The sequence below is a fragment of the Podarcis tiliguerta genome (genome assembly GCF_965153285.1).
Source record: "Podarcis tiliguerta genome assembly, chromosome: 1".
NCBI lineage: Eukaryota > Metazoa > Chordata > Lepidosauria > Squamata > Lacertidae > Podarcis > Podarcis tiliguerta.
The window spans coordinates 131,620,548-131,635,835 of record NC_139534.1 but is presented as its reverse complement, the minus strand read 5'-3'; the positions used below and the strand labels follow the sequence as shown (position 1 = coordinate 131,635,835).

At 48.0% G+C, this 15,288-nt stretch overlaps 1 protein-coding gene across 1 annotated transcript; it reads right to left on the bottom strand.

Moving 5' to 3' along the window:
• Positions 1–2,049: 2,049 nt before the first annotated feature.
• On the bottom strand, positions 2,050–14,368 carry SAV1 (salvador family WW domain containing protein 1). Its single transcript, XM_083438941.1, has 5 exons — positions 14,211–14,368; positions 10,386–10,832; positions 5,853–6,123; positions 4,361–4,504; positions 2,050–3,138 (listed from the first exon to the last, which is right to left on the bottom strand). The coding sequence occupies exons 1-5, from the start codon at positions 14,302–14,304 to the stop codon at positions 2,934–2,936; spliced, it is 1,161 nt and encodes a 386-aa protein (XP_083295067.1). The 5' UTR covers positions 14,305–14,368; the 3' UTR covers positions 2,050–2,933.
• Positions 14,369–15,288: the final 920 nt, after the last annotated feature.

Sequence of the window (15,288 nt, the reverse complement as noted above, 5' to 3'; positions counted from 1 at the left end):
CCTCATTGGTCCCTAATTCATTATCACCTACACCCAACTGAACCCGGTCTCCTTCCCATTGCATGCTAAGCACCGGATGGACATGATCCTGTCACCTTTTGCATCTTTCAGAGCTTCCTTCAGCATCAGGAGAAAGCACCTGTACGTATATGCAGTAGACCCTTCAACCGGAGCAAAAAGTATTTTGAACCACATGTACTAAAAAAAAACAGGTTCTAGCTTTGAATAGCTATTACATATTACAAGCTGCTTTTTAAAAGAGATTATGGAGTCCAGAGTTTAAGAAAAGCAAGCCTAAAATCCGCTTGACATACAGTGGTACCTCGGATTACAGCCGCTTCAGGTTACAGACTCCACTAACCCAGAAATAGTACCTCGAGTTAAGAACTTTGCTTCAGGATGAGAACAGAAATTGTGGCGTGGCGGCAGCGGGAGGCACCATTAGCTAAAGTGGTACCTCAGGTTAAGAACAGTTAAGAACAGACCTCCAGAACGAATTAAGTTCTTAACCTGAGGTACCACTGGATTTGGATCAGGGTCCTCAATTCTTCAGTGCACACACTGCTAAACGCCAATTGCAATTAAAGGTGCTTATCCTTCTACAGCTCAAATAGTCTCATTGCAAGGTGGCAGGCCTCTGCTCAAATTACTTTTGGAAAGTAAAGTGCCTGTACATTTAGCTTCAACAGGGAATTACATGGTACGCCTTCAAGGGGAAGTTTATAAGATAGGCTTCATTGTGCTATGACACGGTCAGGTTCTCTCCTATAACCTTCCAACTTTAAGGGATAGAAAGCAAATTACTTCACCCAAGCATGGGATCAGCATGTGTGTTTGTCTGGACAAACAATCCCACAATTCTGCCTTTTTGCCCTTAACAGGCACTAGCCACTCTAGTAGGTAACAAAACAGTGGCTTCATTTGTCCCCAATGCTAACCCATGGTTTGTTTTCAATCTGCTTTTGGCTTGAGCCTTAGTAGCAAACTTGTATGGGCTGGATGAATCCCTAGCCGGAATTAAGATTGCCGGAAGAAATATCAACAACCTCAGATATGCAGATGACACAACCTTGATGGCAGAAAGTGAGGAGGAATTAAAGAACCTTTTAATGAGGGTGAAAGAGGAGAGAGCAAAATATGGTTTGAAGCTCAACATCAAAAAAACCAAGATCATGGCCACTGGGCCCATCACCTCCTGGCAAATAGAAGGGGGAAAATGGAGGCAGTGAGAGATTTTACTTTCTTGGGCTCCATGATCACTGCAGATGGTGACAGCAGCCACGAAATTAAAAGACGCCTGCTCCTTGGGAGAAAAGCAATGACAAACCTAGACAGCATCCTAAAAAGCAGAGACATCACCTTGCCAACAAAGGTCTGTATAGTAAAAGCTATGGTTTTCCCAGTAGTGATGTGTGGAAGTGAGAGCTGGACCATAAAGAATGGATGCTTTTGAATTCTGGTGCTGGAGGAGACTATTGAGAGTCCCATGGACTGCAAGAAGATCAAACCTCTCCATTCTGAAGGAAATCAGCCCTGAGTGCTCACTGGAAGGACAGATTGTGAAGCTGAGGCTCCAATACTTTGGCCACCTCATGAGAAGAGAAGACTCCCTGGAAAAGACCCTGATGTTGGGAAAGATGGAGGGCACAAGAAGAAGGGGACGACAGAGGACGAGATGGTTGGATAGTGTTCTTGAAGCTACCAGCATGAGTTTGACCAAAGTGCGGGAGGCACTGGAAGGCAGGAGTGCCTGGCGTGCTCTGGTCCAGGGGGTCACAAAGAGTCGGACACGACTAAACGACTGAACAACAACAACAACAAGCAATCTGAACAAGGACAACAAACCATGGTTAAGTAAGGGTGCTACTGGGTTTCCACATAATGCCAAGCCACGCTTAAAACAAGCCAGGGTCCATAAGCCAGCAACAAGCCATGTCTTCACCCTGTGGTTTGTTAGCAGCAAGTTAAACCATGGTTAGGCCACTAGGGCAGTGTTCAACCGCAGCTTAGTGTCATGTGGAAACCAGAGAGAAATTTGTTCCAGCCACATAAACAAAAACAAGTTTATTTGATTGCTGAGATTTACAGGACACAGATGTTACAGAACTTTCATACACATTGCAGGATGACAGATCAAAATGTGAAATGAGAAACAAAGGCAACTTTACCACTGGATGGAAGTTTTCACAAAATCGTTCCTTGCTGGTTTGATTAGGGTGAGACTTGCTCCAAATGGCTAAGGCAGGCGGCTCGGGTCTCCAGTTGCTTTTCAACGCAGCCCACTTGCGCCAGCCTGCATATGGCAAAACACTCCTGAGAGGATCCGCAGCAAACTAGAAGGATGAGCTCAACAGTCAAAATAAGGCAGTCGCTTATTCATTGCTTGGGTCCAACAGAACCGTATTTCTGCAATGTTTTTATAATGGAAGATCATGTGGACCTTTTGCATATTAAAGCTGTGTCCACAGCCACAGAGCTGCAGCAGAAAAACAGAACCTCCTTTTCCCCTGGAGGCAAGGCAGCCCAGAAGATCAGCAGCCGGAAGGCAGCAAACAGGCTTCATCTAACTTTCAGGGCGCTTCTCGCACTGACATCATTCGGAAATAAAATTTCTTCTCCAAGGTACAACCGTTGCTAGAAAAAAAGGTTATCAGGCAAAATAATAATAATAATATAAAACGTGGCTTTTCTTGAACTTTCCCACCACACTGGCTCTCAGAATAAGAAACTAACTTTCTTTATACAATATAACAAACATCTTTTGTATTCAATAAACATGATACACAAGAAGTTAATTACAAAAGGTGCAAGATCAACGAGAGAGAAGCTGCCTTTTTAACCAAAGCACTTGTTCAAGATTTTTTCTTCTTTTTTTTAAAAGAGTCCCCTCAGATTCCAAGAGCCCTCAGAGTCCGCTGCGAAGGGGAAGGAGCTCAGAAGTTCTTGCCGTGCTGCTGCTGGGCATACCACTGCTGCCTCTGCTTGCGGTTCTCCAGCTCGGTGAGCAGAGCCTGGCGGTAGGCTTCGTACAGCTTCACTATCCGCTCCAGTTCCTTCATGAAAAGCAGCTTCAGCATCCCCTGGTATGTATCCAGGTCAGCCAGCTGGAAGAGCTCCCACTTCAAGATGTGGTCGTATCTGTTGCAAGAGACAAGAGAACGGCGTAACCGACTGAGCGAGCACTGGATAAAGATAAGGAGAGCTTTATGCTGCAAACCGCCCTGAGATCTTCGGGTGAAGGGCAGTGCACAAATTTAATAAATAAATAAGAGCCTGTTGGATCAGAGCCTGGCCCATCTAAACCAGCCTCCTGTCATGAGAAAGACTTGGAAGCAGGTTGAGTCCTGACAAGACAGAAGTACTGTTTTTGGGAGATGGACTGTCTCGCCAGAGTGGTGCATGCTCTAGTTATCTCCCGCTTGGATCACTGCAATGCGCTCTATATGGGGCTCCCTTTGAAGGTGACCCGGAAACTACATCTAATCCAGAATGCGGCAGCTAGACTGGTGACTGGGAGTGGCTGCCGGGACCACATAACACCAGTCTTGAAAGACCTACATTGGCTCCCAGGACGTTTCCAAGCGCAATTCAAAGTGTTGGTGTTGACCTTTAAAGCCCTAAACGGCCTCGGCCCAGTATATCTGAAAGAGTGTCTCCACCCCCATCATTCTGCCCAGACGCTGAGGTCCAGCTTTGAGGGCCTTCTGGCCGTTCCCTCTCTGCGAGAAGCAAAGTTACAGGGAACCAGGCAGAGGGCCTTCTCAGTAGTGGCACCCGCCCTGTGGAACGCCCTCCCATCAGATGTCAAACAGATAAACAACTACCTGACATTCAGAAGACATCTGAAGGCAGCCCTGTTCAGGGAAGTTTTTAATGTGTGACATCTTAGTGTATTTTTGGTCTTTTGTGGAAGCCGCCCAGAGTGGCTGGGGAAACCCAGGCACATGGGCGAGGTACAAATAATAAATTATTATTATTATTGAGCACAAGGACATTCTCCCTCCCTTCCTGTGGATTCCAGCAACTGGTATTAAGAAGCATTGCTGCCTCTGACGGTGGAGGCACAACAGAGCCCTCCTGGCCAGTAGACAACAATAACAAGGAATTTTCTGGACAAAATCCAGAGGTCTTATGTTCTTATGCTACTTTGGATAACCAGCCAATAGCGATTATATTAAGAGCATATCATTTATTTTTAAGATGCTACACAAACTTAAGCTTAACGTTCTGGATACATTCAAGATGTCCCAAACAATATGCCTCCATTTTTTAAAAAAACACAGGCTTATAGTCAATCAATTGCCCACCACTGGGCAGAAATAAAAATTCGAAGTTCATAAGACAAGCGCTTAATGCTCACTTTACAGGAGCCCTGGCATAGACCTGCAGCCAATCTGGGATCTCCGCAGTGTGGTATGGATTCGCAGGCACAAGGATAGGCTGGCTCCTCTCGGCTGGCTGTGGCTGATAGGTCATCGGAGGTGGTTGATCGTAACGGGGAACGCTGCACAGAGATACAGCAAAGATCAAATGAGTCACTTCAACACCAAAAATGGTAACAGGAGCTCTCTTAGGCTGGGGTGCAGAAACTTGGAGTGAGCAAATTCCCATTGCAGTTTTTTTTGGTGTTCCTGATTTAGGAAATGCAAAGCAAGGCACAACAGTGCCAGCCCAGGGGTCAACCCATACTTTGATACAAAAGGTTGTATTGGAGTTCCCCCAGCTCTCCAGGGCTGATCTGGGGAGGGTGCAGGGGGGAAGAGAGGAGGGAAGTCCCACTGCGTTAAAAGGAATCCCTGGGCTGGCTAGTGCTGGTGCAACGATTTGACTGAATACAGCTTGACGACACTCTGAAAGCCAACTTCAAAGCACACATACCCATACTTGGGAGTTTAGTCTATCAGATTTGGATGGAGAGATCTGTGCCACAAAGCTTATCTATGTTTAAAAGGTGGGTGTGTTAAATCTTGCGAATTCCACCACTTAGACGAACACCAATGCATCTGTAGCATAAATTCTTGTATCTCCCAGTCTGGGATTAGCCGTGTCTCTGGGGTGTGTCTCAACAGGTGAGAAGCCAGAAAAACTAAAGATTTAAGCAGACAGTGGCTCTGCACTGCCTGTCATGGAAGTAGAGAGCAAGTGCTGAGTACTACCTATGTGTTGTGTGCTCTGTCATCTACTCTTGGCAGACTTTGCTAAGGGAGGCTCAAAGTTCTGCGATTGGTGATCTGATGTTGGGTTCTTTCCCACTCTTCCTTAGGAGCTGGAAACCAGTGAAAGTCCTTCATGCGTGCTAGCAGTAAGGCATTTGAGGTTCATTCTCTTAGAGTGCGATCCTACACGGCTATTCAGAGGTCTCACAGAGTTCAATGGGGATAAGTCCCAGGTAAGTGGTCACCGAAGAATTGACGCTTTTGAATTATGGTGCTGGAGGAGACTCTTGAGAGTCCCATGGACTGCAAGAAGATCAAACACATCCATTCTTAAGGAAATCAGCCCTGAGTGCTCACTGGAAGGACAGATTGTGAAGCTGAGGCTCCAGTACTTTGGCCACCTCATGAGAAGAGAGGACTCCCTGGAGGGGACCCTGATGCTGGGAAAGATGGAGGGCACAAGGAGAAGGGGACAACAGAGGACGAGATGGTTAGATAGTGTTCTCGAAGCTACAAACATGAATCTGACCAAACTGCGGGTGGCAGTGGAAGACAGGAGTGCCTGGCGTGCTCTGGTCCATGGGGTCACGAAAAGTCGGACACGACTGAACGACTAAACAACAACAACAAGTGGTCACAGAATTGCAGCCTAAGGCGTTGGTTGAAACTCCCAAGGGAAGCCCACAGACGACTCACCTGGGGGCACAGGGGTGTTTGTACTGTGCTCTTTTATTGATGTGGTCGACGTAGTACACACCAAACTCAGCTGATTCCACACGCTCCCACCCTGGAGGCAGCCCCTCTCGCTCAAGTGGGTGACTCCAGTGTGTTGTGTTGGTGTTATGGTCTATGTAGTATTTCCTTCCTCTAAGAGTCCAGTCCACAGACCAGCCAGGAGGGAGAGGTAAATCTTCCGAACTGTGGTTTGTTAAGTTTCCTAACGATGTAGCAGCCACCCGCCCGATGCCTGGAGGGGGGGGGAAACAACCCACAACAGCATCAGTAAAGCAGACATTTAACAGGCTTCTTGCAAAGTTACACAACTTCTTTTCCTCAGAAAAGCAGCAAAAGATTGTCATCAATTCCACAATACACCCCCTTCTCAGTGCCTAGATTTATCGTTTCCTCTCACAAACATTCCTGCCTTGAGAGAGCACTGATGCTTTCTATGCAACATGCTCCTTTTGCTTGCAAAAGTTCATTAGCTAGTAAAGTCAGAAGTAGTTGAGTAGCTGTCTCTGTGCCACATGGCTACTAAATCCCAGCTCACTTCAGGTTTGCACACATAAGACCCAGCCTCCCAGAACAGAAGGCTATTCTCCAAAGAGAACTTTTTAAAATGGGAAGACTCGGTATCATGGAAGGCAGAGTGAAGATAGCAACTATCAAAACATACCCCAAAACATAACAGACATGCCAAGCCAGATAAGGGGATAAGCAGTTGAAAGAGCAGTATTCAAAGAAGTTCAAATTGGGAAGTATTCCATGTTTTCAAGACTGACAAAACACAGACACTTGACCCATAGCTATTGCATAACAGGGCTGCTTATCAGAAAAAAAGATGGTTCTTGATTGTGTAATCTGTTTCCCAGGACATCCAAGAGCAAATGTTGGAATGAAAGCCTCAAGTTTTCAGCCCCAGCCTCCCAATAAATCAAGAGACAGATTATGGAAGTGGGAGGGCGTTCTCTAGGTATGAATTAAGCCCTGCTTAAGAGGCAAGGCTGCCAGGGAACACGGCAAGCTGTCTTACACAGACTCAAGACCACTGGGTTCACCTACTCTGGCAGGCAGCAGCAACCTCAACCCCCAGTTCTCAATGCAGGCAGATGCCTTGCACATCACTTCCTACCAGGTCCTTCCAGCTGGAGATGCCAGGGACTGAACCTGTGACTTTCGGCATACAAAGCATGTGCTCTGCTTTTCAGCTATGATCCCTCAATGGTGGGGAGGAGAGAAAGATAAAGAGGCCCAGGGGAAGCAGATGAAAACTATTTGGCTTGCAGAGCTGGCATTCCACGCCCCTGATGTGAACAAGCCAGAGGCCTGAATGGTTCGTGTGAATACAGGGCACAGCAAGGGGGGGGGGGAGGCCTGGGTAAAGAGGTGCATCTTGACCAACTGTTGGAAAGCACAGAGTGATGGGCGTAAGAGGGGAGGTCATTCCCTCCCAAGTGCTACTGCCCCTCAAAGGACAGAGAGTAGCAGTGCTACCAACAGAGCTTCCCCTGCTGACCTTAACAGGCAAGCAGACTCATTTGGGAGAAGGCACTCTTTCAGATACAGCAGGCCCTCAGGTTACATTATTCTCAAGTAACGTAAACTTCGGGTTGCGAAAGCAGTAAACCGGGAAGTATTTTTCCAGGTTTTGCCACTTGCGCATGCACAGAAGCGCTCTATCGCACAGAAGTGGCGCCTCTGGATACGGGTTTTTCGAGGTGTGCATGGACCCCCCGGAACGAATTAATTTTGTATCCAGAAGCTCCACTGTATTTGGGGCTTCATATTTCAATGTTAGCATCTTTAAACTGGGCTCAGTAGTGAATTGGCAACCAATGCAGATCACAGATTCGTAGAACGGTAGAGTTGGAAGGGACCGTAAGAGTCATCTAGTCCAACCCCCTGCAGCAATGCAGGAATCACAGCTCAAACATCCTGGACCTCTAGCTTAAAACCCCCCAAGGAAGGAGAGTCCACCACCTTCCCAGATAGCCCACTATCGAACACCGGTGTGGTACGTACCCAGCTAGAAATATTTGCCAGCAGCCTTCTTGCTGCATCTTGCACGAGTTGCAGCTTCTGAGATGGTGAACCAGCTGTAGCTTGAAATAGCCTTTTCCATCCAGAGCACTGCAACCCTGAAGGGAACTACTAGCCATCTCCCAAATTCCTAGGCTCAAGAACCTGCAAGAGACTGTGCTTCAATCTTGGCTGGATTTAGCTTCAATTTATTGGTCCACAAAATTGGTACCACCTCCACTACCACTGCCTCTCCTGATTCAGATGCACCAAGAGACAGCGATGGGTATCATCAGTATAGTAGCTGACATGTCACTCCAAATACCCTGATGACACCTCCCAGTGGCTCCATGCAGAGGGGCAAGCTAAACCTTGGGGGAACTGTACAAACAAGCTCCCAAGGCACCAAGGGGTAGACCCCCCAACTGTTACACTCTGAAACCAGATTCAGAGGCCGGAATGGAACCATTTTAACAAAGTGACCACAAGTTCCCAGACTCGGGAGCTGCTCCAGAAGCATGGCTTGGTCAACAGTATTGAAAGTTGTGATCAATAAGAGCCAAAAGGGTTGCACTCTCCCTGCCCCTCTCTGAACAAAGGTCACCAACCAAGGTGAGGAAGGAAGTTTTGGGGCTGCATCCGATTGCAATGGGTCCGGATAAGACGCTTCCCCAAGTATGTCTTTAATGGGATCACCACACCCCCCAGTCTGTCTCCAGCAAGCTCCAGCTCCAGCCCTTTCCCTTTGCTTCCTCATCGACATCTAACCTGTTCTCTGTTTCTTTGGAGTAGACCTATAATTTTTCAGCTGCCGTCAAAGCCAAATTGCTGCCTGCTCATACGCAATTGTTTCAGCCAATGCCAAAACACAACTACCTTCTCCTTCCTCTAAAGGACGCAAGCTTCCTTTCCTTAAATGTGGGGTTTGCATCCCAAATCTCCCATCCAGCACAGCCTCCTGCTACCTCACTAGAGCATATTACTGTCTCTCATGCCAACAAACTGCTCTAAGTGAAGGCCTTCAAGAAGCTCCGTCATCTGTGGCTTGGCTTTCCCCCTCTCTGCCATCATGTACACTCCATGGTGGCCGGCAGCCAGGCAGCCTAGCAGCTTCCAACTCCATTTCCACAACCAAGCCACTCCCACCAGCAGAGGCCTATGAGATCATGTTCTTCAAAAACTTCTCTCCTGCCAATCAGCAGGAGTTTGGTGGGGTGGCAGATTAATGGAGGCCACAGGAAACAGATAGGGGTTATTTGGTTTGCAGACTCGACATTCCCCCCTGCTAATCTGAATAAGCTATATACACCAAGTATCATTCCTAAAACAAACCAAAATTAAACATTATAGAACAGTCAAATGCACAGGCATTTAATTTTCCACGGCACAGAACCAGTCTCTAACTCTTTGGAGCTCAGCCTCTCTTCTTCTTCTTCTTCTAATAATAATAATAATAATAAGCCTTCTGAGAGAAAAGCATCTCTTTCTCAAAAGCGGAGTTTCATATTTGAGGTCAGTAACCCTAAAGTTTTGACATTCTTGCCTGCAGATTTATTTTCCCCTCTGCAATCTGCACAAGATGGTCAACTTGAATGCAATGCGTTTCATAACCAAGGAAACTGGGGGAAAGTATGACATGCTTACATATCAATCTGTTTATGTTTACAACATAAATACCACATTTTAGAGCTTGAGAGTCTTTATGCTGTGCCCAGTACTGTGATTCCACAAGCGCTACTCAAGAATTTCACTTTGTCTGATGAGCTTCCTTCAGTAAACACAAGTAAACCACATGAAAAATGTGATCCGGAATGCTGTCACGCCCAGGAAGAGTCACATTCCAAGGCAAACATCTGATGTCTTCTCACTCGACTTCAAAGGCCAAATGCCCCCTCACTCTTCAAGAACAAAATCACCAGTTTTCTGAGGAAACTTAAGATAACACTCAACATTTCAACTGCATATAAAAAAGGCCTGTGTTTTTCCATCTCTCTCGCCCACGTTCCTTTTCCTGCAAATTGCAAGTTTGCAAACATTGCCCTGGCTGTATTTAAAAACCATTCGCAGAATGACCCTTCGAGAAGACAGTACAGAAACACACGCAGGTCACCAGGCATTTGTGAATACTCCCATGGCCTTGCCTCAGAAGTCAGCAGACAGCTTGGTTTCTCTCTGAGGAGGAGCTTCTGGAACATAGAATCATAGAGTTGGAAGAGACCACAAGGGCCATCGAGTCCAACCCCCTGCCAAGCAGGAAACATCATCAGATGTTTAGAAGAAACATCACATGATTAGAAGAAAAATCCCCCACACCTTACAATAATGACCTATATGGACCAATAGTTCCATTCTCTTCAAGGCAGCTTGAGATGCTGAAAGGTATTTATACACACATAGATCCTTGTTTACTGCCACCAGTATGACACATGTACACACATATAAGCTGTACTTCGGAATGGCCAATTCTGGAAAATAAGCTCAGATACTTGCCTGAACTATGCCTTCCCTGATTCTGTGACATCCTTTGGACAAGGTCAGTGTTATGTTCATAGTATCTATATTCCTCCTGCACATGATCCCCCAGCTGGTGCCGCCTCTGACCATTATAAAAGTGGTGGTCGTAATAGTGACGGGATCCGGCATCGCCATTTTCAGTTACGGAGTTTGCCTCTGTTAAAAAGGACTGGGAAGATACGCCATATTCCCGGGGGACGTCGGCCAGGCTCCTGGCAAGGTAGGAAGGGGCAGAGAGTCTGTTGCTTTCCCGCCTCACTATCTCGTGAGGGGGCCTCTGCACTGGAGTCCGGAGGAAGCTCTGGTTTCTGGAAACTGCTCCATCCCCACCCGCGGCGTAGGCAGAAGAACCCGGGTCCAGAAGGCAGAGATCTGTTCGTCTTGGAATGGTTGGACCATGACGGATGAATGAAGGCATCAGATCTGCAACAGAGCATTGCAGTAAAAATTGAAAGGCCTCAACATGGTCAAAGTAGGCACATTATTTCATTGAATTTTTAAAATTACTACGTGTCTGGGAGAGGCAGAACTGAAACTGGGTGAGGCAGTAACAATTCTCTTCAAAGGATTTTATTGTACACTGACTTTGGGAGGCATTTCATCTAGGAATTGGTTAGTAAGTTCCATAAATAAACAGGTTCAAAGCAGAGGGGAAATATCTTGGCAGAAATCTCTTCTTGCAAATATCCAAAAAGTAGTCAAGCTGTTTTCAGGATACAACCAGAATGTGGTCCCCAATAGCTTTCCACTAGGGTAAGGCAAGTCCTTGGCCCAAAAAAGATCTCCCAGCCCTGTCAAAATCCCCACTCCCTGGAACCTCCTTCACCCCATTCCATTAGTTACCAATGTGGTGATCTCCAGATGCTGGAAACTACAAGTCCCATCAGCCTAAGGCAGCAAGGCCAATAGCCAGGAATGATGGTCACTGTTGTCTGAAACATCTAGAGGACACCACATTATGTGGCTAACCCTGCCCTAGGGTGTAAATTACACTGGGGTTGTATGTATGTGTGTAAATGAATAATGGAAAAAATACAGAGGGAAATCAAATGCAAAACAAACCTATGGTGAAAAGTACAAAAAGGCAAAATAGTGACAGGTGAGGTGGCTCTGCTTTCCAGCAGCAGGATGTATGTGTTACCATGCTCACTATTTGGTTTTTAGGGAAGGAAAACTGCCCTTCTGCACCTTGCTCCCCTCTGGTTTCCCTCCTCTCTGTCCCCCTCTGCCTGCCCGCCCTGCAGCCATGTGTGCCAACTTAGGATTGCACTTCAGGCACAAAGCACAGGGTCTATCCACAAGATGTTCATGCTATAAATGTGTGTGGTGGGGTTTAAGGTGCCATAAGGCTGCGTTTCCATTTACGTGTGTGTGCACACATACACATGTTCACCTTCAGCTCCCTTCCTCGTTCAGAATTCCCAACTCCTTTTAACCGTTGCAACACATTCAAAAGAGGTGCTGAACACTGCAGATAACCAGAACCCTCCTTTAACCTGGGAACAAACCCCACTGAATTTAGCAGGGCTACGGTTGCAACCTGAATCTTCCGAGTGCAAACCCTGGTCTCCATACTGCCCCCAACAATAAACCCACACACCACCACAGATTGAAGTCATTCATGCACACACCCCTTCATGGGAGTTTTTTTTGTGCTGAGGGGCTGGACGGTCACCTGCCACGGATGCTTTCTTTGGACTGGGGGAGGGGGCTAATGAGCCCTTGGGTGTCCAGTGTTTCCTAGGATGGGAAGGGGGTGGGCTCTCCTCTGTTGGGGGTTTATGAACCACAGGTGTTGGGTGGCCACCTGCCATGGGTGCTCCAGCTGCACCCAGCCCTGCACTGCGATGGCGGCTGTTTGGGCCAGATGACCCCTTGGTGCTGCTGCCGCTAGGGAACTTCCCATTTCCATCTATGATGCAGCCTCACTTACCTCACAGGTTTGTTGTGGGGATTAAATGGGGTGGGGGGAAGAGAACCATGTATATGCCGCCTTGAGCTCCTTCGAGGAAAAAGTGGAATGTAAATGCAATAATAAAAATGATTCATGGGGAAGAGGGGAGAACACTCCCGAGCTATAGCAGCCGGCTCCTAGGGGTCGAGGTCCCTTCACCCCCAAATAAAATATGTGAGGGGGGCCAGCCCTCCCCAAAGCAAATGACCATTTAAATGGGGTGCGTCTTTGAGACCAATTATGTGCGGTGGGGCCAGTGCCTGATTTACGTATAGCTAAACAAGCTCTAGCTTAGGGCCCCACTCTCTTGGGGGCCCCCCAAAAATTTAAAGGGGAAAAAACTGCATGTACATTTCCAAAATATAAAGTAAAAAAAATAAAAATAAAGCCTACATACAGCAACAGTGTTTTGTGTTGTGCAGGCTCCTACTTGTTATGTGCAAATGGCTTTAGATACCTCTTAGGTCCATAAATTACCCTATAGCATATACAAAATAAAAATGCACACGAAAACTCATACCAATAACACACTTAGTTGGTCTCTAAGGTGCTAATGTAAGGAATTTTTTTATTGTTATTTTGTTTCGACTATGGCAGACCAACACGGCTACCTGCCTGTAACTAGACATATGGCATATATTCAACACAAAAAACAGCGACCATTTGTTATTGGCAAAGGACAGCTGGGCATATCAAGGGCCCCATTACCTCCAGTAGCTTAAAGGGACCCTTGACTGTTAGCTCCAGCCACGGCCTCATCATACCTAAATCTGCCCCTGGGTAGGTGGGGCTTACCTGTCCCCCCCCTCAATATTTTAATCAAGTTAGCACCCAGCCTCCCACCCCCCCACCAGGCAGCTCCTTCCCCTCTGGAGACCAGGTGGGGCCAGGTGATGTCGATACAGTGGTACCTCGGGTTAAGTACTTAATTCGTTCCAGAGGTCCGTTCTTAACCTGAAACTGTTCTTAACCTGAAGCACCACTTTAGCTAATGGGGCCTCCCGCTGCTGCCGGAGCACGATTTCTGTTCTCATCCTGAAGCCAAGTTCTTAACCCGAGGTACTATTTCTGGGTTAGTGGAGTCTGTAACCTGAGGTACCGCTGTATTTTAATCAAGTTAGCACCCAGCCTCTCCCCCCACCAGGCGGCTCCTTCCCCTTTGGAGACCAGGTGATGTTGGTACTGAATTGCCGCCCCCCGGTTTATTTGGTACCTCGGGTTAAGTACTTAATTCGTTCCGGAGGTCCGTTCTTAACCTGAAACTGTTCTTAATCTGAAGCACCACTCTAGCTAATGGGGCCTCCTGCTGCTGCCGCGCCGCAAGAGCACGATTTCTGTTCTCATCCTGAAGCAAAGTTCTTAACCCGAGGTACTATTTCTGGGTTAGCGGAGTCTGTAACCTGAGGTACCGCTGTATTTTAATCACGTTAGCACCCAGCCTCTCCCCACAAGAGACCAGGTGATGCTGGTACTGAATTGCCGCCCCCCCCCCCGGTTTATTTGGTACCTCGGGTTAAGTACTTAATTCGTTCCAGAGGTCCGTTCTTAACCTGAAACTGTTCTTAACCTGAGGTACCACTTTAGCTAATGGGACCTCCTGCTGCCGCCGCGCCGCCGAAGCACGATTTCTGTTCTTATCCTGAAGCAAAGTTCTTAACCCGAGGTACTATTTCTGGGTTAGCGGAGTCTGTAACCTGAGGTACCGCTGTATTTTAATCACGTTAGCACCCAGCCTCTCCCCACAAGAGACCAGGTGATGCTGGTACTGAAATGCCCCCCTCCCGTTCATATGACCCCCCCCCCAGCCCCAAACCACCCGGGGAGGAAGGAAGGGCTTGTGCACTCACTGCGGAGCAAAGGGCTGGTCTCCTTGATCACGTACTTGCCCTGCACCTCGCCCGGTTTGGAGAGCTCGGCGCGCGTTTTCTTCCGGGACAGCATCCCCTCCCCCCTCAGACGCCCCTCCCCCCTCCCTCAGCCCGCCGCGCCGCCGCCGCCGCCCCCGGAGCCGGGCCCCTCCCGGAGGGGCGCCATGGGGGTCAAGACGCCGGGTGGGGGCCTTTCGGGGAGGGGGCGCCGACAGCCACGCCCGCCCGGCCGCCCTCCGCCCTCCCGGCTCCCTTCTTTCTCTCTTTCCCCTCAGCGCCTCACGCAGCCCCTCAGGCAGCCGAGGAAACTTTCTGGCCACGCCCACCGCCCCGGCGCCGCCCGATTGGCTGGCCCGCGCGAGGGCCGCTGGGAAGGCAAGCGCCGAAAAGGGGCCCCGAGGAGGAGGAGGAGGAGGACGGAGAGGGCGCGGCGGCGGCGCAAAGAAAACGGAGGGCTCCGAGGAACAGCGCCCCCCGCGGCAGGGAGGAGGACTGCTCTGCGCCCAGCTGCTGCTGGATTAGACTGTACTGTACTATTATATGTACCGTAATATAATAATAATAATATTATATTAATAATACTGATATAATAAGGAGTACGACAAGGCTGTATATTGTCCCCCTGTTTATTTAACTTCTATGCAGAATTCATCATGCGAAAGGCTGGGCTGGATGAATCCCTAGCCGGAATTAAGATTGCTGGAAGAAATATCAACAACCTCAGATATGCAGATGACACAACCTTGATGGCGGAAAGTGAGGAGGAATTAAAGAACCTTTTAATGAGGGTGAAAGAGGAGAGCGCAAGATATGGTCTGAAGCTCAACATCAAAAAAACAAAGATCATGGCCACTGGTCCCATCACCTCCTGGCAAATAGAAGGGGAAGAAATGGAGGCAGTGAGAGATTTTACTTTCTTGGGCTCCATGATCACTGCAGATGGTGACAGCAGTCACGAAATGAAAAGACCCCTGCTCCTTGGGAGGAAAGCAATGACAAACCTAGACAGCATCTTAAAAAGTAGAGACATCACCTTGCCAAAAAAGGTCCGTATGGA

Excerpts from the sequence above, each read along its gene's own strand:
- SAV1 (XM_083438941.1), bottom strand. The coding sequence starts at position 14,304 with ATGCTGTCCCGGAAGAAAACGCGCGCCGAGCTCTCCAAACCGGGCGAG. Across the intron at positions 10,833-14,210 it reads GACCAGCCCTTTGCTCCGCA|ATCTGATGCCTTCATTCATC; the intron begins GTGAGTGCACAA and ends GCTCTGTTGCAG. Across the intron at positions 3,139-4,360 it reads TATGCCAGGGCTCCTGTAAA|ATACGACCACATCTTGAAGT; the intron begins GTGAGCATTAAG and ends CTCTTGCAACAG.